The sequence below is a fragment of the Canis aureus genome, chromosome 8 (assembly GCF_053574225.1).
Source record: "Canis aureus isolate CA01 chromosome 8, VMU_Caureus_v.1.0, whole genome shotgun sequence".
Taxonomy (NCBI): Eukaryota; Metazoa; Chordata; class Mammalia; order Carnivora; family Canidae; genus Canis; species Canis aureus.
This window is the reverse complement of record NC_135618.1, coordinates 45,715,354-45,742,689: the sequence shown is the minus strand read 5'-3', so window position 1 is coordinate 45,742,689 and position 27,336 is coordinate 45,715,354. Positions and strand designations below refer to the sequence as shown.

Sequence of the window (27,336 nt, the reverse complement as noted above, 5' to 3'; positions counted from 1 at the left end):
TGCTAAACAATGAAAAATTCAGCAGAAAGAAAGAAAGAGATGATAGATACATTGGTAGGTAGGCAGATAGATAGATGATAGGATGGGTAGGTAGGATGGATAGATAGAAGATAGAATGGATAGGTAGATAGCTAGGATAGGATAGGCAGGTAGATAGGATGGATAGATTGATGATGATGATAGATAGGTAGAGATAGATAGATGATAGATAGATAGATAGATAGATAGATAGGATGGATAGGTAGGATGGATAGATAGAAGATAGAATGGATAGGTAGATTAGATAGGATGGGTAGACAGGATAGATAGATAGATAGATAGATAGATAGATAGATAGATAGATAGATAGTTGATAGATAAGATGGATAGGCGGGTAGATAGGATGGATGGATAGATAGGATGGATAGAAGATAGATAGATGATAATAGGATGGATAGGTAGATAGGATGGACAGACAGGATGGATGGATAGATAGATGATAGATGGAGACAGAGTGAGATCTTGAATTTTTAGTGAAGGAATGCCAAAAGTAGTAAAGGCAATCTATATGGAGAACCTGCGTTCACTTGTCTCTATGTAGGAGTTGCAAACTAAAAACCTCCAAGGCTTACTTACTGTCTGTATTCTTTGTGTTTCTAGGGTCTTTTCATGGTCAGTTTGGTTTGGTTTTTGGTCCATGTGGAAGATAGATGGTGGGCACCCCAGAGAACTCAATTTTATATATTTCTTCCACTTGGAAGGAAGCATGTCATTCATTCATTCACCAAGTATTGGTGGCCTAGCATGATTCATCCTGGAGAATGCTCCCTGCGTGCTTGAGAAGAATGTATATTCCGCTGCTCTCGGAGGGAACGTTCCATAGATGTTTTCTGGTCCATTTGGTCTAAAGTCTAGCTCAAACCCAATGTTTCCTTATTGATTTTCTGCCTGGATGATCTATCCATTGCTGACGGTGGGGTACTGAAGTCTGCTACTATTACTGTATCCCTCCCTTTGGATCTGTTACTTGGATCTGTTACTATTGCTTGATATCTAGGTGCTCTGATGTTGCAGTAATGATGGTGCACTAATATTTCTGCTAAAGGGGTCAATTCGTCATGAGGGTATTGTAAATATTTATTCACCAAGTATTTGTGTATGTATTATGGCATAAGTGTTGTGCTGGGTGTTTGGTACTTAGTCCCTGCCATTGTCTAGACTTATCTTAGTTCCCAATTTAAAACAAACAAACAAACAAACAAACAAACAACAAAAAACAGAAGTGAAAAGAGGAATACTTGGTGACACATGAAAATTACATGAAATTCAAATCTCAGCGTCCATCTATAAGGTTTTATTGGAGCGTGGCTGTTTTGTTTAGATATCATGCAGGCTGATTTCAGGCTACATCGGGAGGGTTACCACAGAACACGCACAGCCTGCAGCCTGTAATACTATCTGGCCTGTTACAGAAAATGTTTGCCATTCCCTGGTCTAATCAAATGAGAAGGGTACTCTCTTTTTTCGTGTGTGTCTCTTTTTAGGAACAAGAAGAGTTTTCTTAGAATCCTTTGGCAAACTCTTCCCAATGCCTGAGGATTCCGATTTTCGTGCTTAACCCAAACACTGGGAGAGGTAATTAAAATGACCACGACTGGTGTTGAACTCTAAGCTGGGCATTAGAGTCTCTCAGTGAGGGATATACTTATCAACCACACTCCTAGAGAAGAGAAGAGGCCACCAACAGGGTCTGCCACAGTCTGTCCCTGGGCTGCCCAACATCCACACACAACTTCATAAGAATTTTTAAGATTCTTATATATTCATGAAGTGAACTAACCCCTTCCCAAGAGGTACACACCCTGACGCCAAAACCAGTTAGTACTTCCAGCTCCAGAATCATTTGGTGACATGGATTATCCTGTGTCAGATCCAGATGTGGCTCCTCATGGCCCAGTGACCTATGACGAAAAGCTAAGTCCTATACGCCCAACGCAGCAACACATAATGGGGGAAAAGGAACAGAATCCCTGTAACAGATGATCCCCTTTGGAAAATGGATGAGCAGAAGGAGAATCCATGCCCAGTGGCCAAAGTTCCTTGTCAGTTGCAAGTACCACTCCCTGGTGGAGAGTGAGGTCAGTGGTTGGTCAGTCCATGGCCTTTGATTCCACTCAGGGTGACCATCTCCCGGGCACAGCGCTCCAAGGTCATACCCAAGATGGGCAGTGGAGACGAGCCCCTTCTTCCTTTCTGTGGACATGAGGCCCAGTGTCTCAGAAGTGCCTCAGGGGAGGACATTCATGGGATGTGTTTGGTCACAGATAAGGTTCCTTTGGCCATGCAAGGCCAAAGGTGCATCCATCCAATGGGCGAAGCCTGGGTCATGTGACCATGCCCTCGCTGCAAGGGAGGCTGGCAACTAGTTAGTGGGCAAGTCAGCCAGAGATCGTACCTGGATCTTTTCTTTTTTCAAACAACAAGCATTTATTATCACACAGGTTTTTTTTTTTGTTTTGTTTTAGATTTTATTCATTTATTCATGAGAGACACAGAGAGAGATGCAGAGACACAAGCAGAGGGAGCCCGATGTGGAACTCGATCCCCTGATCCCAGGATCACGACCTGAGCTGAAGGCAGGTGCTCACCCACTGAGCCACACAGGTGCTCCTGTCGCACAGGTTTTGACAGTAATCCAGGCGCAGCATAGCTGGATGGTTCTGTCTTATGGTCTCTTATGAGATGGGCCTAATCTTTGAGCTCGAGAATTGCTGTCTCCTAGTGTCATGGCTCTATGTCTTGAGGCAATAACTTCAAGCTGTCATAGTCCAAGCTATGTCCCTGGGCTTGTCCCTCTGGTGGAAAAGGCTAGGATCTGGCGCATCTTTTCTAGATGTCTCGTCCATTCCACTCCGCTTTCTGCCTCCACACCACTGATCTGTATAGTTTAGAGCACAGTTTAGCACATGACAGGCTCGCTGGCCAATAGCCTGCTTTTTAATGGCCCAGGAGATAAGAATGGTGTTTTGTTTTTATTTTTATTTTTTATTATAAAGATTTTATTTGTTCATTCATGAGAGACAGAGACAGAGACAGAGGCGGAGGGAGAAGCAGGCTCCATGCAGGGAGCCCGATGTGGGACTCGATCCTGGGACTGTGGGCTCACGACTGGAGCCAAAGGTAGATGCTCAACCTCTGAGCCACCCAGGTGTCCTGCTTTTTTGTTTTTAAAGAGTTGCAAAAAAAATGTGAAGAAGAAACAAACAAAGGCTTTATGTGGCCTGTAACATCTGAGCTCTTTACCGTCTGGCCCTTACGGGCCAAGCGCACCAATTCCTGCTTAGAATTTGAGTCGCCTGTCCCCGCAAACCTCTGAATCCCTGGACTTATCAGTTTAGATTGTTAAGGCTTCAGGCAGAAAGAATCTCAGTGATGCCCCTACTGTCTTCCACTTTTGCCACTCAATGAGCCACCTGTGGCTCAAGATTGACTTTTTCTCGAAGGAGGTGAAGACTCTAGGAAGCTGAACATGGCAGCAGCTAGATATGTTTCCACAACAGTTTAAACCAGGGTCAAACATCTGATCCATGGGCCCAATCCGGCCCACCACATGATTTTGTAAGCAAAATGATCTTGGCAACCAGCCACACACACACCAGCTGACACACCGTTTGCGGCCGCTTTCAAAGGCAGAGGTGAGTGGCTGCCAAGGAGACCATACTGACCCCTAAGCCTGACGCAGTGACTATCTGGCCCTTTACAGGAAAGCTTGCCGAGCCTTCATGTCCAACAAATGCCTTGCAAAGATCATGCAAGGGCCATCGCGTCCCAGCCTGGAATAGCAGGCCCTCATGGCCCTGCCCCCTCGACTGGCCAATTGCACACTACAGTGTCTGTTGCTTGTAGCGTCCAAATTTTGTATCATTCCTCTTCTTCATTGCAAGCAACAGTGACTGGCTGACTTCCGCAGAACAGGAATTCAGTAACAGGAAATCAGGTGGGGCAAGGCTGGGAGGTAGGCAGCCAAGTCCCTGTTGATTGCCTCACATTCTTCCACAGAACAGTTTGGTAAGGAATCCACCGCCGGCGCTGCAAGGTGGTCCTTCGTGCTGGGAACTTGATCTTGTGCAGCCCATTGCTCCGACGGAAGGCAACAGTCCATGCCATCCCTACTCCTTCGGAGGCCGAGCCTGGCAAGGTGCATCCATCCGATGGGCAAAGCCTGGGTCATGTGACCACGCCCTCGCTGCAAGGGAGGCTGGCAACTAGTTAGTGGGCATTTTCAGCGTTGGTGGTGGGAGGTAAGGTTGCAACCTGCCAAGACTCAGGAGGAAGGGATTTCCCCAACAGAGGACGGAAGTTCAAGTGCTGGGCAGTCGAACCCAATGACAACTGCCGGCTACATCCTATCAGAATCCCATTCCCTGCTAACCCACAGCTGAGCTCATGCTTCCCAGCTTTACTGACCCATCTCTCGCCTGTTACTCTGCTTACAGGCACTGATAGCCTGCACTATTATTTACTGGACATTTTTCTTTAAAAAACTATTTCTTTACAGAAATACGTTTATTCAGAGGGAAACTCTAAGGTAAGTTGAAAATCGGCATCGGGTGTCCTAAGTGACCTAGATACGATTTAAAACAAGAATGCGATTAAGAGTTTAGTACAAACTGTCGTCCAGTGGAGGTTTTGACCTGAGGACTGGTCCTTCCCCAAGAAAGGAGGCTAGGAAAAGACGGGAAGGTGTTAATATATGATCAGGACCATAGCTGCCTGATGTAATCAGAAAGCTAACAAGAGAACAGAGAAGGCAGTGGCCTCCCTCCGTGGGGGTGTCTGCAGGTGCTACCTAGATTCGTTGGGTACCACTTGGGGTATTTGCCTCATAACAGCAGTATAAAAAAAGCATAAGCCAAAGTCCTCGCTGGCTGAAGGGGATTCACACAGGCCTGCGGCTCCTCCCTACCGCACTGCCTGAGCCTGCTCTTTCTGAACCTCTTTCAAGCTGGCCTAGTAATACATCCCAATCCAATGGGAGATGAGACATAGGCATTTGGGTTTAGCCACACCTGGGTGTGTAATCAGATGCTGCCAGCCTCCACGGAAGCCCGTGTGCCCCGTACTCTCACCCCCCTTGCCCACAAGCCCCACTCGAGCTTCTGGAGCGGCAGTGACCCAGGAGGGCCTTGTGTGATTCCGCACGGCCGGCAGGAGCGGCTGCTCTGCCAGGGGTCTGGAGTGCACTAATTACAGAGCGTGTCTGGCTTTTTAAGGAGCTGAGGTTTCTGACTCATTGCCCCCGGGGAGCAGGAGCTAGGATTTGGCTTTTCTGATCACTGCATTTCTTGCTCCCACCCAAGGCCATGGCCTAGGACTTCTGCAACCAACCAAACCCTGCCTGGGAGGCCAGGCTGGGCCACGTGAAGGAACATGAAGTACATATTGATATGCGTGTCCTGGTGTTTACCTCCAAATGTAAAATTAAAACTCCTCTGACTTATGTACATCCGTCTGACCCCTTAAAAGGATGGTTTGCCAACAGTGACCATCTGAAGAACCTGGAAGTCACTTCATGGACCCCAGAAGTAGACAGGCCCAGGTTCCAGTCCAACTCAGCAGTTAGTCACGGAGAGGCCTTGCCCAGCTATTAGACTCTGCAGACCTCATGGCCTAATCTGCAAAATGGGGTAATGCTTGGTCCCTCTGGTCTCCCGTTCCGCTGATTCGTGTTGAGCACCTACTGGGCACCACACACTGGGGCAGGCATGGAGACTCAGGGATGTACCAGACATCCCATGCGCTCATGGAGCTTTCATTGCAGCGGGGAGCAGACGACAAGCAAGGTGAACAAAACTACAAATTGGAGTGCAATCTGTGGACATGGAAATGGTGTGACAGGAAGATAGCAACTCAGGGCAGGTGAGGACTTGTTGCTAACATGACGTTGATGCCAAGACCTGTGTTAGAAGAGCTGAGGGCAGATGGGATGGGGCCATAGGACCAGCTGTTTCACAGGGTTGTGGGCATTCAGGGCACATGCAAGACAATGTGGCACCATGCGGAGGATGCTAAGTACCCGCAGAGACACCCAGAAAGAACTCTGGTTTGCACAACACCTTCACATGAATTGTATCATTACATTTGATTCTCGTCCCGTCAGGTAGAGAGGCCTCAATTGATTGGTGGGCGAGTGACAAGAGGAGCAGGGAAGTACAGCAAGGAGACTAAGCCATTTCCATTGGTCTCTCTTCTTCCCAGAGCCACCTCCTTTGACGGATGGTGGACACCTGCAAGATGGGAGTGGATGTGCTAGCTACAGCTGCATAACAAGCAGCCACAATGCACGCTGGCACACATCAGCGAGTGTTCATTGTTCACAGGTCCAGGCTCAGCTGGGGGTTGGCTGGGCAGCTCTGCTGGCTCTGGCTGGACGTGCCCTCAAGTCTGGGGGTTGGCTGATGAGGACTGGCCTTGGGGTATTTGCCTCATAACAGCAGTATAAAAAAAGCATAAGCCAAAGTCCTCGCTGGCTGAAGGGGATTCACACAGGCCTGCGGCTCCTCCCACAGATGGCTGGGGCACTCAACCTTGTCCTAGAGATCCCTCGTCCTGGATCAGACTGACCCAGGCATAGACTCACAGTGATGGGGGAGATGCAGGAGAGCAAGCAGAAACATATACGTTCTCTTAGGCTTGGGACTGGGATACCACTTCCGCTGCCTTTTCTTGGCCAAGCCGGCTACAGATCTCTCCTAGGTGCAAGGGAGGGGAAACCGACACCCTCCTTCAGTGACAGGACCACACAGTCACCTCGGGGGATGGGGGTGAGAAGGTGAGGGCGGGAGGGAGCCACGTATTGAGGCCGTTAATGCAATCCGTTAGTGCAGACTTCAGGGCCATAAAATAGAGAAAGGTGTGTGTGTGTGTGTGTGTGTGTGGCAATGGAACCATCTAGAACACACACCATTTAGGGAATCCTCACGAAAATGCAGATTCCAGACCTGTTACATCTCAAAGGGACTGACCCAGGATCTGAATTTTAGGACTTTCAGGTTCTTCAGATGGTCACTGTTGGCAAACCATCCTTTTAAGGGGTCAGACCGATGTACATAAGTCAGAGGAGTTTTAATTTTACATTTGGAGGTAAACACCAGGACACGCATATCATTATGTACTCCACCCCTCCAAAAAATATGTATCCAAAAATTATCCAGCACCCCAGGCACTTGCTCCGTGGACTCCGGGAGGCCAAGTGGCCAGAAAGTGGACGAGCGGGTGACACTATCACCCCCTAGGGGTGCAGTGTGGCCACACAACATAGCAACGAAGCTCCTCCTCCCCATAGCGAAGCTAAGGTTCTTTCACATACAGTTTAGCCAAACCCAACACAGCTGACAAAGCTGACGCGAGTTGATCCCTATTACCATGCAGTTCGATCCATCCGACCGGAGCATTGCTTTGTACCGATTTTCATTAGCTTAATTAGTTAATGTTTAGCCGTGCGACCTCTGTACTCTTGTTGACAGTTGGTAGAGTATTACAGCCTCGAGACAGATTTGCAGTTTACAGCCGAGAGTCAGTACAGAAGTTACCTTTTTTTTTTTTTTAAGGGAAGGAAAGACCATCGTAGCTGCTGGTCTCTGCCTCACTACTATTGCCTTTTTTTTTCCCCCAAAGATTTTATTTATTTATTCATGAGAGATACACACATAGAGAGAGAGGGAGAGACACAGGCAGAGGGAGAAGCAGGCTCCATGCAGGGAGCCTGATGCAGGACTCGATCCCGGGACCCTGGGATCATGCCCTAGGGCAAAGGCAGATGCTCCACCGCTGAGCCATCCAGGCACCCCCAGAAGTTACCATCCTTCCATGAGACGAGAGTATCTTCAGCACAAAACTACTTTGAAGCCGTTTTAAATACTTACATTATGGGGGAGCCCTGGTGGCTCAGCGGTTTAGCGCCGCCTTCAGCTGGGGTGTGATCCTGGAGACCTGGGATCAAGTCCCACGTCGGGCTCCTGCATGGGGCCTGCTTCTCCCTCTGCCTGTGTCTCTGCCTCTCTCTCCTTCTGTGTCTCTCATGAATAAATAAATAAAATCTTAAAAATAAATAAATAAGTAAATAAATACTTACATTATGAAAAGCACCTGTCAATGTGTCCTTTCAAAATTCATCCTTGTAAGAGCTCCCGAGTCCATACTGAAGCTTCTCAGCGTTGGCGCAATGGACTTTGGGGACCAGATCATGCTCTGTTGTGGGGACTGCCTTCTGTGTACCTGGCACTCAGCGGCAGCCCTGGCTTCCCCCCATCAGATGCCAGTAGACACCCCCCCCCAACCACCCACAAATTGTGGCAGCAAGAAAAGTCCCCTGGGGAGCGGAGGCCAAACTGCCGCCAGTTGGGAGCCCCTGCTGTAGGGTTTTAAATACCAGGAAATAGGGTGCCTGGCAATCCTGGGGACGCTGCCAGGGCGAGGACACTGCTAGAAACTGCTCTGACGGTGGCTAGCCCCATGCAGCTCACACCGTCGCGGGAGAATAGGGCAGAGCCAATGACGGCCTTGCCCCACTGTGGCCCTGGGCTTGTCTGAACACATGGGAGGACAGCATGGGATGTTCCTGGTCCCCAAGCTCAAACTGCACATTTGCTCAATATTTGTCATCCAGTGGAACAAACAGAGGCGGGAGGAGCCAGGAGGAAATTGCTCCTCCGTGTTTGCAGAGGGATAATAGCGTCATTTCACCAGGAGCTTGGACACAGGCGAGGAAAGAGAGGGGTGACCTGCCCTTGGCACAGGGTCACCTTCAATAACAGATTTTCTTTTCTTTTCCCCCAGAAGGAGAAGTTAAGTTGCCAGGATGTGCTGCTGCCTCGGCCAGGAGGGAATGGTGGCTGAGTGAGCTGCGGGAGCCAGAGCCCGGCCAGAAGGCCGGCCGCCTTCCTTGTCTGACCCCGAGTGGTGACGGGGGACAGGAGTGTTAACAGGGGCCACTATGCCTCTATGCTCTTAGCTTTTTTTTTTTTAAGTTTTATTTTATTTTTTTTTAAAAGATTTTATTTATTTGAGAGAGAGAGAGAGACCAAGAGCAGGATGAGGAGCAGAGGGAGAAGCAAGCTCTGTTCTGAGCAGGGAGCCCAACGTGGGGCTCGATCCCAGGACCCCAGGATCATGACCTGAGCTGAAGGCAGATGCTCACCCGATGGAGCCACCTGGGCGCCCCACTACGTTTGCTTTTTTCTGAAGCCCACCCTTCATCTTTGTCATCCTATGGCATCCTGGGACTTTTGTCCAGAAAAAAGGATCCTGCGAAGCCCCCCAGACCTTTTCAGAATGAGGTGTGGCACCCAGATCAAGGGGAATTACCTCTGTAGGACCCAGGAGCCTGGCCTCACCGGGCTAAGGACCCTGCTGAGCTGGCCGCCTCCATGCAAATCTGGTCCCAGTGGTTCCCGTGCTGTGTGCCGCACAGCCAACGGCTGGATTTCTCTGGGCCTCTGCGTCCTGGAAAATGGGACTGGCTGTGGCATACTTGCCGGGGGCATACAGTCAGTGCTCAATGAGGGCCGTTAATCTCTTCTTATTGTCAAGGGCACCTACCAAGTAAGTGGCAGATTCAAGGCTTGGGGTTAGATGTGCTGACCCCGCATCCCGGGTTCTTAACCTTGGCACGTGCTGGAGCCCCTGGGGGTGCTCCTGGAACCCAGATCCCGCAGAGGTGCTCATTTACTGGGCTGGGGAGCAGCCTGGGTGGGGCGGTTGTTAAGGTTCTCCAGGTGATGCTAACGGGTAGCGGGTAGCCCGAGGCGGAGAACCTGTGATGGGGCCGCCTTGTAACTCAGGTGCGATCGAGTAAGTCAGGACCCTAGAGTATTTGACCCTCTGTGACTGGCTAACTTCACTTAGCATAACGTCCTCCGGGTCCGTCCACAATGTTGCTCGTCACTGGATTACTTCTTCTTTACGCCTAATACTCCATCGTATGTACACACCATCTTTTCTTAATCCACTCAGTGTTTCTTAATCCACTCAGTGTTCTTAAACACTCAGTGTTTTTTTTTTTTAAAGATTCCATTTATTTATTCATGAGAGACACACACGGGGGGGGGGGGGGCAGGGACACAGGCAGAGGGAGAAGCAGGCTCCATGCAGGGAGCCCGACGTGGGACTCGATCCCAGGATCCCAGGGTAGGTGCTCAACCGCTGAGCCACCCAGGCGTCCCCACTATGCGTTGTTGATGGGAACTCAGTTTGTCACCGCCTCTAGATAGCACTTCACCAGGTACCTCAAATAGACCCACAGGAACAGAAAGTAGGATGTGGTTGCCAGCAGCTGGGGAAGCGAGAGGGGAAGCTGGGGTTCCAGGGGACAGAGGTTCACTCATGCAGCTTTGAAAAAGTTCTAGAAATCCCATATACAACATAGTGTTTATGGGGAATGATAGTGGACAGTCAAGACCTTAAGAAGCTGTTTTATTTTTCATCACAATTAACACACCACCACAGTGTCCAACGGGTGGTTCAGAGAAGTGCTGAAAGCTCCAGAGGGGAGAGAGCCCCCAAAGAGCAGGGCTGCATCCAGGGGGGCTTCCTGGAGGAGGTGGGGGCTCAGCTGACCTTGGGGATGGAAGCTCTGGGAGCTTCCCAGGGGTGGGGGGGGCGCTGACACAGCACCCAGGTGCATGTTGAGGGGGTGATGGCTCAGTGCCCCCTGCCAGTCCCCACTGTGCTCGGCCTGTCTCCTGGCCCCAGCGGGCAAGACGGGGCAAGATGTGTGACCAGCCGCATGGTGCTGGCAGCTCCGCCGATTTCAAGTCGGCAGGTGCTGAGCTTGGGGTCCCGGTCCCCCCAGGCTGAGCCTGACCCTGGTTGGTGGGGCCCGGGAATCTGCCACTTAACAAGCTCTGGGGACCCCAGGGAGGCAGCAGGGGGCCGGCGCCGGGAGTGCTTCTGGGGAGGTCTGGGCCTGCCAGCCCCCCACCTCCTTTCCTCTCCGCCACTCCCCGCTCCATCTCACTGGGTGCCATCAGGTCACAGTGCACCTCGAAGGTGGCTTGGAGGCACAGTGACCTGATGGGAGTGCAGCCCAGCCAAGACTGATAAATTAAAAATGAAAAGGGAACCTCCCCTCCCACACATGGCCTGTTGATTGTCAAAATACCTGTTAATCATCTGGATATTTATTGATTTTTTTTTTTTTTGGCTCATACACGGTCCCCCTTGCTTTGGTAACAACACCCCGGAATTCCTTTTGGAGAATCGTCTCCCTCCCTGTGGGCAATCTGATGGGCAGGTCACTTAGAGGTCTTGCTGCGTGTGAGGCCAATCGTTTCTTTCGTAGACCCTCGTCGGCTCGGTGAGGGTGGAAAAGCCTGTTGGCATTTACCCCCTGGAGCAGGTGCATCTCATGTGTGCCCCGTTCTGAGCCTGCCCTACTCTACACCACAGTTATGTGACCCTCCTTCCATCCCTCTCTAAACCCTACTCCTTAAATTCTGGTCTGCTTGGCAACTCTGAAGGCCTCTCTCTCTGTGTATCTGAGTGTCGCTGCAAAGTTCTGGAAAGCTTCGTCTTGTCTTGGGAGAGGGGAAGAGCTGAGGTGGAGATGAGAATGGGAGTCACTGCTGTGTCATGCACCTGCCCCACTCAACGCAGTCCACCAGCGAAGCTTCCCATCTTCATGGCGGTCAACACAGGCAACGCTGCCTCTAGAATCTTACGGAGGTGAGTCTTCCACTTGTGCTGGGTTCTGCTTCGAGAAAGTGATTTAATCTGCATCATTTGACTCCCATGTGACAAAAGTGCGGAAGAAGGAAGGGTTGGGGAAGGTGATAAAATCCACCTGCAATGGCTTTTTTAAAAAAAGAAAAAAAACAGATTTTATTTATTTATAATGAGAGACAAAGAGAGAGGCAGGGACACAGGCAGAGGGAGAAGCAGGCTCCATGCGGGAAGCCCGATGCGGAACTCGATCCCAGGACCCCAGGATCACGTCCTGGGCCCAAGGCAGATGCTCAACCGCTGAGCCACCCAGGTGCCCCCCACTCCAAAGGCTTTGTGTCTAGGTAGAACTGAAGTTCTGAAATTGAGAACAGTCAGGGAAGGGCTTTTGAAAAGCTGACTTCTGTGACAATTCCAGTTGCAATTTGTGAGTCAAATTCAAAATTGAAATCGAGATTGCCAGCAAGCATTTTTCCCCTACGCTTCTTGGCTTTGTTTGCTTGGGATTGGTCCAATAATCAAATTAACATGGGACAGATTAACAGGAGAAAAATAAATTGAATTAGTACATACCAGAGCCCCACAAAGACAGTGAGACCCAAGGACAAGCCAGGCAACTGAGGCTCGCCTGTCATTTTGAGCCAATGAATGAGACAAGGTCCTGGGGCTTCAAAGTGGGGGAGGGGGCCTCACAGGGCAAGGAGAGCAAATGCTTGGTAATTAGCCGAAACGAAATTTTGCTGTATGGACAGGTCATTTCAGATTAAAAAGTTATCTCTTGGTAATGGCTCTCTTTCTGGGCCAGACCCCCTACCTGAATTCTTTTAGGTAGTTTGAGGCAGAGGTAAAAGTTTTTCTTGAGTTGGCTGGGTCTTGATTGCCTTCAGCTCAAAACGGTCCCCGTGCCAAAGTGGCACATTTTGAGGGACCCTTGTTCTGAGCCCCTTCAGAATCAATGTTGTATCTAGGTGTTAGCTAAAAGACCGGCCACACTGGCACCATATTTCAAATATATTAGTAGCGTTATTACAATGGGTTTCAACGCGTCAAGAAAAAAGATTTAATTCCAATTTCAGAAAGATGGGGAAGAGGCGTACTGCCACCTGGTGGCTATTTTTCCAAATTGTGTGATGAGGCTTTTTAGGGAAGAGATTGGTGACCCTGAATGTAGTAGTGAAACGCAAACATCCCAATGCTCTCAAGCAGTCGGCTCTTGACCTGGGATACCGACGTCTCTATAGTCAACAAAAATCTCAATTATGAGCCAGAACAATTTGGTTTGGTCCGATAAAAGTTATTTTTGTAAGAGCAGATATTCCCCCCAAAGAAGAGGAACGATTCCAAGCGATTCCCTCCGCAGTCATTCTACATTTCCCTCTGCCGAGTTATTTTTCCTGGAGGAAGGACGGTGTGCATCTTTACTCTGGCCTCCTCAGTGGCCTCAGGGCAGAGTAACTGGATCCTGAGGTCGGCCTGGTACATGCATTGAGGGTTCCCTAGAAACCCTCTTGAGTCTCCTGCCCTTGGACGGGACTTCCATGACTCCAGGCCGGCTGCTGTCCTGTTGTTCAGCACATTGCAACAGGCTTGCAGTTAGTCACCCTGGTCCCCTGGTCTACCCACCACTCCCACCCATTCTCCAGTTTACCTTCTACACGGCAACCAGAGTGATCTCAACTTCATCTGATCCTGTTACCATCTTGTTTGAAGTCTTCATTGTTGGCTCTCCATCACTCCCAAGATAACGACCCAGATTCTTCTTCTTCTTCTTTTTTTTTTTAAAGTTTTAATTTTAACTCCAGTATAGTTAAGAGCGTTATATTAGTTTCAGGTGTACAATATAGATTCAACACTTCCATCCATCACCTGGTGCTCATCACCGCTCCTTCATCCCCATCACCTGTTTCCCCCATCCCCCACCCCCACCCCTGGGGTAATCATCGGTGTGCTCTCCATAGTGAAGAGTCTATTTCTTGATTTGTGTCTTTTTTTTTTTTCCTTTGTCCATGTGTCAGTTAAATCACACATGAGTGCAATATGATTTCCTATGGTATTTGTCTTTCTCAGACGGACTTATTTTGCTTAGCATTGTACTCCCTAGCTCCATCCGTGTCATTGCACCTGGCAAGGTTTCATTCCTTTTTATGGCCGAATAATATTCTGTTGTATATTTACACCATATCTTCATCCATTCATCAATTGATGGACACCTGGGCTGCTTCCAAGGTTTGGCTATTGTAAATAATGCTGCTATAGTATAGAGGTTCCTCAAAAAGTTAAGAATGGAACCACCTATGATCCAGTCACCGCCCTACTGGGTATTTACCCAAAAAATACAAACACAAATTCAAAGGGATACGTGCACCCCTATGTTTATAGCAGCATTTATTTATAATAATGACCCTGCTTCCTAACATGGGACTGCTGGGCTCTAACAGTGTCTCAGGTGCTGTTGCTGCCTCATAAACAAGCCCCAAACTTAGAGGCTTAAAATAACTTTTGTTTTGCTTAGTTGTGTGGGTCAGAAATTTGAATGGGGCTCAGCTGAGCTGCTTGTCTGACCCACATGACTTCAGCGGGGGCATCTGAAACCCAGCTTTTCTCCTTCAAAGACGGCTTCCTCACTCGTGGGTCTGCCCCCTGAGGGCTCCCTGGCCGCCCCCCTGCCACCGTGTGTGACATCTTGTCCTCCAGGGTCGCATGGCATAAGCTACTAGCAGCAAGGTGATCATAGGGTGGCTGCACTTCTTAGACGGTGGCTGGCTTCCAAGAAGCAGGGAGTGGAAGCTGCCAGGCCAGCTCCAAGAGCTGCCACAGCACCGTTTCCACTGTGGCCAAAGCAGTCACAGACCTGCCCGGGGTCAAGGGGCTGGAGAGACAGACTGCCCCGCTAGCTGGGGGAGAGGCAAGGCCGTACTGCAGGAGACCAGGTGGCCTGGGAGGTACTCCACACTCTGTTGTCCATGTCACGCTCACCTCTGCAGGCCTCGCTCAATGATCCTGCACCTTTTCTTCTCTGGGCTCTTAACCTGGTGAGCTCTACCCATTTTGCAGATCTCGGCTCAATCAGGATTTCCGGACCCCAACATGGACTCTAAGAGCTGTCTCCTTTTTATTTTTAAAAGTTTCAACCTACAGGAGTGTTGCAAGAATAACATGACACCCATACACCTTCCACTTAGATTCACCAGCTATTAACACTGTGGTTTTTATTTGCTCTCATCTTTCTGTGTGTATTTTTGAACCATTTGTTAGTTGCCGTCAAGGCATGGAGTTAAGTGTCCATCATTCAACACGGACACAGCACTATTATTTATATAGCCTATAGTTTGGGACTTTGCCAGTTGTCCAAATACTGTCCTCTGCAGCTGTTTTTCTGAATCCAGAACCCACCATGAGTCATGCACTGCATTTCGTTAGCCCACGGGATCCCCTCTTACGCTCAAATCCTCTTCCATCAAAGGACTTTCCAGAGTGTGGGTTAGACCCCTTGACCTGGCACAAACCCTTCCAGCAGACGTACTCTGTCTTGTGCCCTCTCCTCCTTCAGGCCTAAGGGCCGCCCCCTCCGAGAAGCTCTCCCTGACTAGCTTGTCTCACGTAGCCTCACCACCACGCTCCCCTGTATCTCTCTGCTCCTTTTCCTCAAGGACCACATTGTGCCGCTCTCTGAAAATCTTGTTTACTTTTACTTGGTAATGTCCTTAGGTCCGTTCCTAAAGGGCAGGGACAGTATCTACTCGTTTGCCATGTTAGCCCCCGGCCTGGTGTCTGGCGTATGGCAGCTGTTCAATAATTCCTTGATGAATGAATACATGAATAATTGACTGGGAAAATTTAATGAATTGGTGAAAACAATTTTGGGTTGGCTGAGCTTCATGTTCCAAACCTTTACCATGTCATAAACCTCTTGGCACAACTGCTAAGAATTTCTCCTTGGTGTCGGGCTGCTCCCCAGCCTACCCAAGCCTGGCTTCTCTATTCGGCTCTAAGGAATAACCTGTGCGCATAAATTTACCAAACTGGTTTTATACAGAGCCCGTTTGGGCTGAAACAAGGTCCCAAATCCTACTGCTGAACTACCCAAGTATCTGTGCTTGCCACTCATGGGCCCCCGTGTGTGAGCAAGAGGCAGGGTCCCTAGCTATGGGACAACTTCTTTTTCATGGACAGAGCAGCACAGTTCACCCAATGGGAGCTGACCTCAAGTTCTGGTGGTGACCAAGTTCATTTGCAGACAGGCCAGAAAATACCCTGTGGCCCTGAGTAGTTACCCCCATGTGTGGCTTTCACCCTCTCTGCCGTGTCTGCACCCTTTCTTCAAGGCACTCTGGACGTCAGGCCCACAAATCACTCCCATCATTAGGTGCGCCCCCAAACTATTTCCTTACATCCAAAGAGTTAAAACTCTATGCTGCAAAAATCAACTATCCTCTGCCTCTTGTGTTATCCTAAGTCCATTCCATCCTGCCTGTGCAACTGCACACACAGGATACCCCCCAAATCCAGTGGAAAAGAATTGGGTTGGAAAATAGTTTTAATTAACTAAGGCTTGAGTACAGAAATATTGTCTTCACAGATCAGACATTATTTCCCTCCATCAAAGAAGGAAAAAGAACTTCCAGATGTGTCCTTGCCCCACAAGGGCTGACACACATCTGGCTGGTGACAGCATCTATAGCTGTGTCCCTTGAGACTGATTCAACTTGCTGCAATCTTTATAGAAGCCGAAGTGCCAGAAATTCAGAGATTAACACTTTTATATATAACCCATTACCACAAATCCAGAAGGTAGAGTAAAACTGAACTTAAAAAAAAAAAAAAGGTCCTCTAATGCAGCTCTAAAATCCAATCAGTTCCTATCTTTCAGCCTCATAGATTTTTTTGTTAGGGGATACACGCAACTACTCGATTATTTCTATCCATGCTGAAGGAAATCCAAACACACCCCAAATATGCTGCTCTGGCGTAAGGGTTGTGGTGAGCTGAAGGCCACTGAGAAACAGCAGGCACAGAAGACCACTTTGCTTTCCCTCTTCCTGCCTAGAATCAGGGCAGACATTCCCCTTTGTACTATGCAACTGTACTATGTACTCGGTCCTTCCTGTCCTGAGGCTGGCTCTCTTCTGGTGCCACTGCAAGGTTAAAGGTTGAGAATCTTGCTCCTACACTCTCCACAAGGCAGGAAAAATGAATGCTTTTTGAGCCCCCAGCTCTAAAATGCTTGCTACCAGCCCTCCTCACTCAACTTATTGTGAAAGCTCCTGCTGAAGACCTGTGCGCCCGACGTTCCAGATTTGCTGGTTGGGGATGTATTCTCACTTTGGTGACGCACGCTCAAATCTTGCTTATGGTGTCAAGTTTTTGGGCGTCGCTGAGCATGTACATGAATGTCTAGTCTGCGCCAACCCAAGGGTGCAACGATCCCCTAAAATGAAGCCTTGTCCTGTGCCACAGGATGACCACCATTGCTCTGGGCCTGAAACAAGACCTCACAGGGGGTCAGCTCAGAATCTGGACTTTCCAGTTGTAATGTTTTTCGAAGACACACACAGGAGACTGAAAAATAATAGCTTTATTTATGACTGAAGATGTGAAGACATTTACAAAATGCCAAAGAAAACCATTCCTTATTCAATTTTTGAAATCTCAGAGCCTGAGGACTGAACTTTCACTCCGTATCGGGGAAGAACACCTCTTATGAACAGACTATTCTTCATACCAACAGTCATGCTTGTTTTCTCAACATCCCACCGGGCCTCGACGCACACTTATCTAGTCTGCTTGCTCGAGGAGTCTCTTAGGTGGCTTGTGCTAGCCACAGCTTCACTACAGTGCCCTCAGAGGTGTGCACGGGACGCATCTATCGGGGTCCCTTCGCCTTACTTTCTTTCTCCGAGTACTGATGGCAGCCAGGAGATGAACAGCCAGTAGCATGGAAGAACCAACAAATTAAGGCCTTAAACCTAGGGCAGACAACTCCATTTTCTGGAGCTGAAACAGTGGGCTGGAGAATGCTTTTACAAGAGATCCTCTATGTTCTGTGTACACAGCACACACTGTTGGACTAATTTTATTATGTACCTAAATATACAAACTGATTTAGGAGAAAACCTCCAGACTCTTTCCCCATGGGATTGACATAGCCAAAAAGGAAAAATAAGGGAGAGAGCAAATTAATAGCCCTTAGATTTCAAACAGAGTAAGACAGTTTTGTAAGATCTTGGTCAGATGCACGTCAGGGCTGATCCTGCCTCAGTAAAGAGCGGATTTTTTTTACTGACCTACACTGACCACAAGAGCAAGTCACCAACAGTGGATTGCTGGCAGAGGAAATTGTGGCTGCTTATATCCTAAGGCTTTGATATAAATAAGCAGCAGCCCACAGTGACCAGTGGTATCGTACATGGCACAGCTCAGTGACACAGGTGCACGGTAGTGTATCTTTCAGAACATATCCACTGGAAGTACTTACTGAATGCAAATCAGAAATTCATGAAAGGAAAGGCCATTTACAACATAGGGAAGACGACTGTCCCCATACAAAGGGTTCACAATCTGAATTGACCTTTTAAGATGGCAAATAGTGTTAGAGAACACTGTAAACCAACAAATCAAATAGGAAAAAAACAAAGCAATGTAGTACAATATATAATTACTGGAGACTTTTCCCTTCTAGGTAAGATTTTCAGAAAACCCTGGGATAGATTTTATATCACAAAATGGTCCATATCGCCCAAAAATGTCTTTTGACTGGACAGTAAAATAGTATTTGTTGGAAGCCAAAAATTGAGATAAAGTACAGGCCATTGGGAGTGGCAAAGCTTTAATTTCTCCAATTTTCTTCCAAATCAACTTATGATTGGGGTTCTCATGACAGAGAAAGAGGTGATAGCTTTCCACTGGAGCACACTTGGGATTGATTTTGCTGATGTTCCAAGTCAGGGCAATGCCCTTGGGTCTCAGCACCCGTTTCACTTTGAGCTCGGGCTTCTGGGGAGGAAGTGTGTCTCGGATTTTGTCTACCAGTTCAGGCAGGAGTGGTGGTGGCTCTGGGAGAGGTGGCAAGTGCTCAAAGGACTCAAGAACCTAGGAAACACATTTGTAAAGTTTAGCAAGCTGAACTGGCCGGTTTTGATTAAAGGGCTCAACTGCAGTTCTAAATATATTTCCTAGTCTTTGATCCATTTATTGAAATCATAAGAACAAAAGGATGCTTCATAAATATGTGGGGCTGGATCCACTCTTTTCAAGCATAAGCTGCTTTTGGCATTAAGATTTCTACACTCTGGAATATCACAAATCCAGAAAGGGTTAGGTCCCAGACACTCTGGACAAATATTCCATCTCATTCCCTAAAAGTGATCAAACACTGTGCTAATTTGCATGAAAAGTGTGAGTGTACAAGAACGCCCCATCACCCCTCCACCCTCATCAACAATGGCTAACTACTCTTATAAATATTTTGTTGGGGGCAGCCCCGGTGGCTCAGCGGTTTAGCGCTTCCTGCAGCCCAGGGTGTGATCCTGGAGACCCGGGATCGAGTCCCACATCAGGCTCCCTGCATGAAGCCTGCCTCTCCCTCTGCCGGGGTCTCTGCCTCTCTCCCTCCTCTCTGTGTATTCTCATGAATAAATAAATAAAATCTTTAAAAAATATATTTTGTTGTGTTAAAATATATATATATATAGTTTTAGCTTCTAGTTTCTGGAAAATTAAATTATTTTGATTGCATAAATAAGTAGATGCACAATAATACATTTTCAAAAGGCACAAGCTGAAATATGACCCAAATGTTTCTGCATAAGTAAAATGGGTACTTCCACTCAATGTAGAATGAATATCCCTTAATAGAGCATTTCATATCAGTACCTGGGCTGCGTTTTGTGCCACTTGGGTTGTCTCTTTTGCAATCAGAGCAGCTTTTGTAAGTGACTCCAGGGTGGATACTGAACTTTCTGTGAACACAAGGTTTGAGAAGTAAAATTTATCATCGATAATCAATTCCATAGCCTTTAAGCAAAACCAACTTAGGTGGTAACTAAATGTGAACTAAAATTACAAAACTATGAAATAAGATAATTAATTTTTGATAAAAGTTCAAGAACCAAAGGTGCCAAATATAGAGAATTTCCCTTTAATATGACAGAAATTCCCCTCTTAAGGATAAACACCTAAGTCTTTATTTAACCTGGAACTAGGAAAAGTTATACATGGGAGAGGGACCCTTGCTCAGCGTTCTTAGAGGTGCCTTATGCTCTTAGGTCAACAGGATGTTTGCAAACACAGAGCCATTTACAATCCAATATAAATATGTGACACACGCAAGTCCTGGGAATTCAAACTAAATATCAGGCAGTCTGAGGGTTAAAGGAATCTCTGCTGCTGCGGCTGTGTTAGCCTGGAGGGAATCAGATATACAGCTTACCCTTGAACAACATAAGGCTTGAACTGTGTGGATCCACTTATACATGGATGTTTTTCATTTCACTAAATTCAGTACAGTACTGTAAATCTATTTTCTCTTCCTTGTGATTTTAAGAACATTTTTTTCTCTAGCTTACTTTATTGTGAGAAAACAGTATATAATCCATACAGCATACAAAATAGGTGTTAATTGACGTTATGTTATTGGTAAAGTTTCTGGTCAACAGTGGCTGTCAGTAGTTAAGTTTTGAGGGAGTTAATAGTTATATACAGATTTTCAACTGCATGTGGGGTCAGTGACCCTAACCCCACGTTGCTCAGGGTCAAATGTAAATTGTGGTTAAGTGTAAACTGTGGACTGTGGTAAGGGAGAGAGGAGGAAGGAGGGGCAAACAGGTCAATGGAAGAGAGATGGTGAGGGGAAGAAAGGGAAAAATAGAGAAACTGTAGGCATCAGGGAGAGAAAGAAGGTTTAAGTAGGTGTTAGAATTGTCTAAAACAACTGGGGAGAGGCTATATGGGTGGTAGTTAAGAAACAGGATCTCCTGTTGGGAAGTAGTTAGGCCAGGAAGCTAAAAACTTCGCAAGTTTGAATGCGTCTAATAAGCATCAAAACCATTTTGATCCACTGTGTGCACAATGATATAACCGTTGAATATACATTCTCAATCTCTCCAAACAAAATTTTTTTAATTTATATTTTCTTGTGACTAACAAGGATAATCCAGATTCTGCATTGTGTTTCAAAGTTAATTCATTAGTCAATTTATCTACTGGTGTAAAGAACCTTTGTATGAGTTGTAAAGACCTCTCAATTTTAATTATGAGTCTGTAACAGGGTCCCTAACTGGTTAATGCAACTAGAGCTAGACCTGTGAGATCATAACCGGAAGGTGGCGGAAGGACACAGAGGACATCCAGTGAACGATACTCAAAACATTCTAACAAATAGAACCCCCTCTAACTAACATTCCTTCTTCCAAGGTGGTAAGTCAGCTGGTCCTTAAAATAGGGCCAGATAGAAACACAACTTCAGGATGGTAAGAAGAGACAACACAGAGCTTTGGTCCCAAACCTGCTCCTGTTTATACCCTGTGCCATCAGCACCCACACCTTCTAAGCACTCTCTAGCTTTTACCCTCATCTATAAACAAATGAGTAAGGATTACTTCAGTCCTTGGAATTCTTGAAGCAGCAGCAGCCAGTAGCCCATTATATAAAGATTACTCTTTAAGCTGCTAAGTGAGAACTGTGACCTCTGGTTGCAACTTAACCTTCTGATGTTTGACCTTCCAGATCCTCTGCTGCATGGATATGCTCATGTGTACACACACACACACACACACACACACAAGCATATGTAAATACTTATAATATAAAAAGTTTTAAAAATTTGGGTTTTTAATGAACCATTCAGATATAATTTACATATAATAAAAATGTATTTATTTTAAATGTGCGATTCCTTGAGTTTTGACAAATGTGCCCTTGTGAAGCCATCACCAAAATCAGGACACAGAATGTTTTCATCAGACCCCAAGCTGTTCAGGATCCCTTCTCAGGGGATCTCTCTCACTCTGGCCCCGTGAAACCACAGGACTGTTGTCACTATGGACTAGATTTGACTTTTCTATAAAATTTAATAAAAATCAAATCACGCAGTACAGAGAATTCTTTGGCCCAACATAATGTTTCTGAGATTCATCCATGCTGCATATAAAAACATCTTGTTCATTGTTTTTAAAGTGAGCTCCATGCCTAGTGTGGGGCTCAAACTCACAACCTGGAGATCAAGAGGCATGTGCTCCACCAATGGAGCCAGCCAGGTACCCCGTATTGTGTTGTGGACTGTTGAGTAGTATTGGCTGTACAGATAGATATGCCACAACCCATTTATCCATTTATCTGCTGGTGGACATTTGCGCTGCTTCCAGTTCGGGACAATTTTGAGTAAGTTGTGTAGGAGTCTGTGTAGATATAGGTTTTCATTTCTCAGGTAAATACCTACGACTAACACTGTCACATAGTAAGAGTATAGTTAATATTTGGAGGAACTGCTCAGCCACTTCAAAGGGGTTTTATCATTTCACATTCCTCCCACAAAAGCCTAAGAGTTCCAGGTTGCTCCACATCCTGCCAACGCTTTGTGTATTTCAGTTTTCATTTTCATCATTCTACTAGATAAGCTGTGGCATCTCACATCATCTCCATTTCCCTGGTGAGTAACGATGATGAGGATAATGTCTTCTTGTGGCTTGTGCCATTCCCCCCATCTTCTACAGTGAAGTATCCTTTACCTGCTTTGGATTTAATTTGTTCTTTTTTCCCCCTAGAGAGAAGCTTAGATTGCCCGTGTGGGGCTTGATCTCACGACCATGAGATCATGACCTGAGTTGGCCAAGAGTTAGACATCAACCAACTGCACCACCCAGGCACCCCTCTTTTTGATAATGAAGATTTGCCAGCAACAAACTTTATCTGAAAAAATCTTAATTTTGCTTTCACTTTTGAAAGATATACTTGGTGGATATAGAATTCTAGGTTAAGGGTTTCTTTAGCCTCTCAATGATATCATTTGACTATCATTTGGCTTGCATAGTTCCAATTGATAAAACCGAATTCTTTGTTCTTCTCTATATTTTATGATATAAAAAAAACTTTTAAGAAAAAAAATTTTTTTTGTTTGCTTTTAAGGTTTTTCTCTTTATCACTGGTTTTCAGGAATGGAGACTATGATGTATCTTGATATGATTTTCTTTGTATTTATCCCACTTGGAATTTATTGAAGTCCTTAATTATGTGGATTTGTACTTTTCATTAAATTTAGAAGGCTTCTGACCATACAATTATGTTGGATCACTTGATTTTATCCCACATTCATTTAAAGTTTGATTCCCTTTTCCTAGCCTTCTTTTTCTCTTTTTAATCCTCCTTTAGCTTGGATAGTTTCTTTCCAAACTATTTGGTCAGGTACTATTTCCTCCAGTTTACCAATTTGTTTTGTCCTTCTTCAGTGTGTAATAAGCTGTTTATATTCCATCCATGGAACTTTAAGTATTTTCTTTTTTCAAATTTGGTTCTAGGGATCCCTGGGTGGCGCAGTGGTTTAGCGCCGGCCTTTGGCCCAGGGCACGATCCTGGAGATCCGGGATCGAATCCCACGTCGGGCTCCCGGTGCATGGAGCCTGCTTCTCCCTCTGCCTGTGTCTCTGCCTCTCTCTCTCTCTCACTGTGTGCTTATCATAAAAAAAAAAAAAAATTTAAAATTTGGTTCTAGGGCAGCCTGGGTGGCTCAGCAGTTTAGCGCCGTCTTCAGCCCAGGCTGTGGTCCTGGAGACCCGGGATTGAGTCCCACGTCAGGCTCCCTGCATGGAGCTTGCTTTTCCCTCTGCCTGTGTCTCTGCCTCTCTCTCTCTCTGTGTGTCTCTCATGAATAAATATATAGAATTTTAAAAATTTTTTGGTTCTCTTTTTATATCTTTTATTTCATTATGTTCTTGTTTACTTTTTATCTTTGAGCATATTTCTTTCTTTTTTAAAGATTTTATTTATTCATGAGAGAGAGAGAGAGAGAGAGAGAGAAGCAGGCAGAGACACAGGCCGAGGGAGAAGCAGGCTCCACGCAGGGAGCCTGATGTGGGACTCGATCCTGGGGCTCCAGGATCATGCCCTGGGTCAAAGTTAGGTGCTAGGGCAGCCTGGGTGGCTCAGCGGTTTAGCGCCGCCTTCAGCCCAGGGCGTGATCCTGGAGTCCCGGGATCGAGTCCCACGTCGGGCTCCCTGCGTGGAGCCTGCTTCTCCCTCGGCCTATGTCTCTGCCTCTCTCTCTCTCTCTTCTCTGTGTATTCTCATGAATAAATAAATAAAATCTTTAAAAAAAAAAAAAGTTAGGTGCTAGACCACTGAGCCACCCAGGGATTCCCTCTTTCTTCTTTTATTACATTTTTAAATTTTTATTTTTCTATGTAATCTTGGCCCCCAGTGTGGGGCCCAAACTCATGCCCTCAAGATCAAGAGTTACATGCTTTACTGACTAAACCAGCCAGGTACCCCACTTTGAGCATATTTCTATCAGCTCCTTCAAAGTCCTGGTCTATTAGTTGTCATCTCTGTTGTTTGAGTTTGTTTCCATTAACTGATTTTTCTCCTGGTTATAGATTCCATTTTTTGTCTCTGTATCTCTAGTGATTTTTTAAAATTGGATGATGGATATTATAAATTTTAAATGGTTGTGGGTTGAATTCCGTTCTCCAGAACACAGTGGGCTTTGTGTGATAAGCTATTGAGTTATATGTAGTTCAATTTGATCCTTTCAAAGTTTGTTTTTAGGTTTTTTTTTTTTTAAAGATTTTATTTATTTATTCATGCGAGTCAGAGAGAGAGAGAGAGAGAGAGAGAGAGAGAGAGAAGCAGGCTCCATGCAGGTAGCCTGACGCGGGACTCGATCCGGGTATTTCAGGATCACGCCCTGGGTTGAAGGCGGTGCTAAACCGCTGAGCCACCCAGGCTGCCCTGTTTTTAGGTTTTATTAGGGTAAGGCCATAGTTGCCTTTGTTCTAAGATGAGTTTACACCCAGGTATTCAGTAAGAATCTGGCACTACAGCTGGTCAGAACTGAACATTTCTCACCCCTGAGCATAAAGCTCTTTGGTCATTCTTTGCCAATATTTATGGGGTTTTACTCTACGCATGTGGGGCTTAATACTTCAGAGCAAGGACTCAAGAGGACTCTATGCTAATCTCTTGGGAGTTTTTTTCTGAGTGCCTTCCTCATCCTGATGTTATGCTCTTCCCCTTCATTCTAGTTGCCTCAGCCTCTCTGAATGCCAATCTCTGTCTCTTGACCTCAATAAGACAGCCACGCTCTGCCAGACATTCTCTGCTTGGCAGTTCCTCCACTGTACCACAGTCTAGGAAGAAAGCTAGGGCAATCCATACAGTTCATCTCACTCATTCCCTTCTCTCAGGGATTGTAGTCCTATACTGCAATATCTGGAAAGGTTTTTTTTTTTTTATTACATCTTATTTAGTTTTCTAGTTGTTTATGGCAGAAAAGTTATGTCTGGGCTCTTTACTCCCATTACTACTCTCTCAAAATATGTTTATAACTTTTTTCTCGTTACATTACTAACATGTTTACATCAACACGTGTACTTCTTCTACAACGTTATTTTTAATGGTTGAATACTGCTGTACCATATAAATCTAATTTGTGTAATTAGTCCTTTATTTCTAGAAATTTAAGGGTTTCCAATGTTTAATTTTTCACAAATAGCACTGTGATGAACATTTTCATACTTCCCCATATACTTAACCTTAGTTTCTTTAGGTAACTATTCAAAGAATTTGGGGGTCAAAGGCTTGTATATTTCTAAAGTTTCTGATGTTGACAAAATACCTCCCCAGAAAGATTTATACTCCCATTCAGAGTATGGATACTTACAGTTCCTTTAAAACTCTTCAGTGGAAAATCTGCTGCATTAATTTAGTATTGGGGGGTAAAGTATACTAGAGGCTAAGCACTGTACTAAAAGGATGGAAAGTTACAGATTAGGAAGTCTGATGCTGCTGAAAAGAATCTCAAGTCCTCTCAGGAAGACAGATGAAAAGAAACAATTACAGAGCAATGTAATACAGCTGTAATCTAGGTGTGCACTAAATACCAATGGTAAGGAGAACCTAGAAGTAACAGTACAATCTAAGTGTCTAAAGGGAGTATGAAAGAATGATGAGTGGGGTCATCAGACACACCTGGGGAGAGACAGAGAGGACAGCATTCCTGGCAAAGAGAACTATGCAGAGGTGGTAAGGAGAGGAGAAGCATTACCTATTGAGAAGCTATTAAGGCACAGGTAAGGAGTTTGTAGAACATAAGCTAGAAAAGTTTTCAGGGTCTAAGTCATTATGGAGTCTGTCTTGCTAAGGAGTTGGGATTTTATCCTACAGATAAAAGCAAAATCAGATCTGTCTATAGGAAGGAGCGTTTCAGTGGCAGCTTGGGAGACTCAAAAGAAGCAGTTTAAGTTAGGGCAGAAACATTGGTTACTTGCTAAGTTATGGCAGTAGAATAGACAAAAAGTGATGGAATTCTGAAATAAGGAAATACATGGACCAGACCTGTCAGCTTTAAAGGAGACAGAATTGGTGGCCTTGAAAACTGACTGCACAGTGGAATGAGGCAGATCAAAGAGTCCAAAGTGACTCTTTCATGTCTAGCTTAGGGAAGCTGGGCCAGCTGGTGATACCATTCATCAAGGAATATGGGAACAGCCCAGGTTCAACCTGACAAACCATACCTTCGTTCAGAACTGGACACTCTACAAGGTGAACAGATCCACGCTGTTATGAGTCAGCAGCATGTCCAACTGTTAGATTTCAAACTAACGCCCCCCTCCCAAGTTAGAGGTCTGATTTATTAAGCACTGAATGGATCGGTGTTCCTACTTTTTATTTTACTGTATCTCAAATCCTGTACTCGAGTGTGGAAATGATTTAATAATCTTAATGAAAAAGTAACTGATTATTCTAGATTCCCAATTCATTTGTCAAATGTATATTTCTCATTTTCATCATGAAACTGGAAACTGAAGGGTTTTTTAATTATATCATGAGGTACCTGGAGATTCCTATGGTTCTAACCTTTGTTTGAATCCACAGTTGAAAGGGGAGAAGGAATTGGCTATGTATTTCCTATGCTACTCTCCATTTTTAAGTATTATATACTTTTCAATGCTAAAAAAGTGATATTCTAAGATTTTTATCAAGAGTATCAAGAACATTCAAGGGCAATTATTAAGAGATGAAACTTTATAACTTATAACTAGCTCCAAATGACTTTAATTTTACCTCTTCCTGTTTAAATCTAAGAAAGAGGGCACTGTAATCATTCTTCTTCTACATTTTCATATTATGCCCTAATACCCTCTCATAGTATTAATGATCTAAAGAAAAAAGGTGTGTACCAGAAATGAGATTCATAATAGCCCCAAACAACCCAGCTATCTTTCAGTGAGTGAACACATAAACTATTATACATCTATACTATGGAATACCACTCAACAACAAAAAGGAAATACTACTGATATGCAACTTTGATGAACCGTGGGGGAATTATGCTAAGGAAAAGAGGCCAATCTCAAAAAGATACACACTGTATCATCATATAACACCCAAGGATAGTTGTGTAATTTGATTGTGGTGACCATTCCA

The 27,336-nt window shown here is 45.7% G+C and overlaps 1 protein-coding gene across 4 annotated transcripts in view; it reads right to left on the bottom strand.

Moving 5' to 3' along the window:
* Nucleotides 1-17,257: 17,257 nt before the first annotated feature.
* The window catches only part of ATF7IP2 (activating transcription factor 7 interacting protein 2), a 55,573-nt gene continuing 45,494 nt past the window's right edge, over nucleotides 17,258-27,336 (bottom strand). For all 4 annotated transcript variants that reach the window (XM_077906611.1, XM_077906612.1, XM_077906610.1 and 1 more), the window contains 2 exons: nucleotides 19,573-19,658; nucleotides 17,258-18,789 (listed from right to left, as the gene is read on the bottom strand). In XM_077906611.1, coding sequence (XP_077762737.1) covers nucleotides 18,376-18,789; nucleotides 19,573-19,658 — 500 coding nt within the window. In that variant the 3' untranslated portion in view covers nucleotides 17,258-18,375. The remainder of the gene's footprint in view (nucleotides 18,790-19,572; nucleotides 19,659-27,336) is intronic.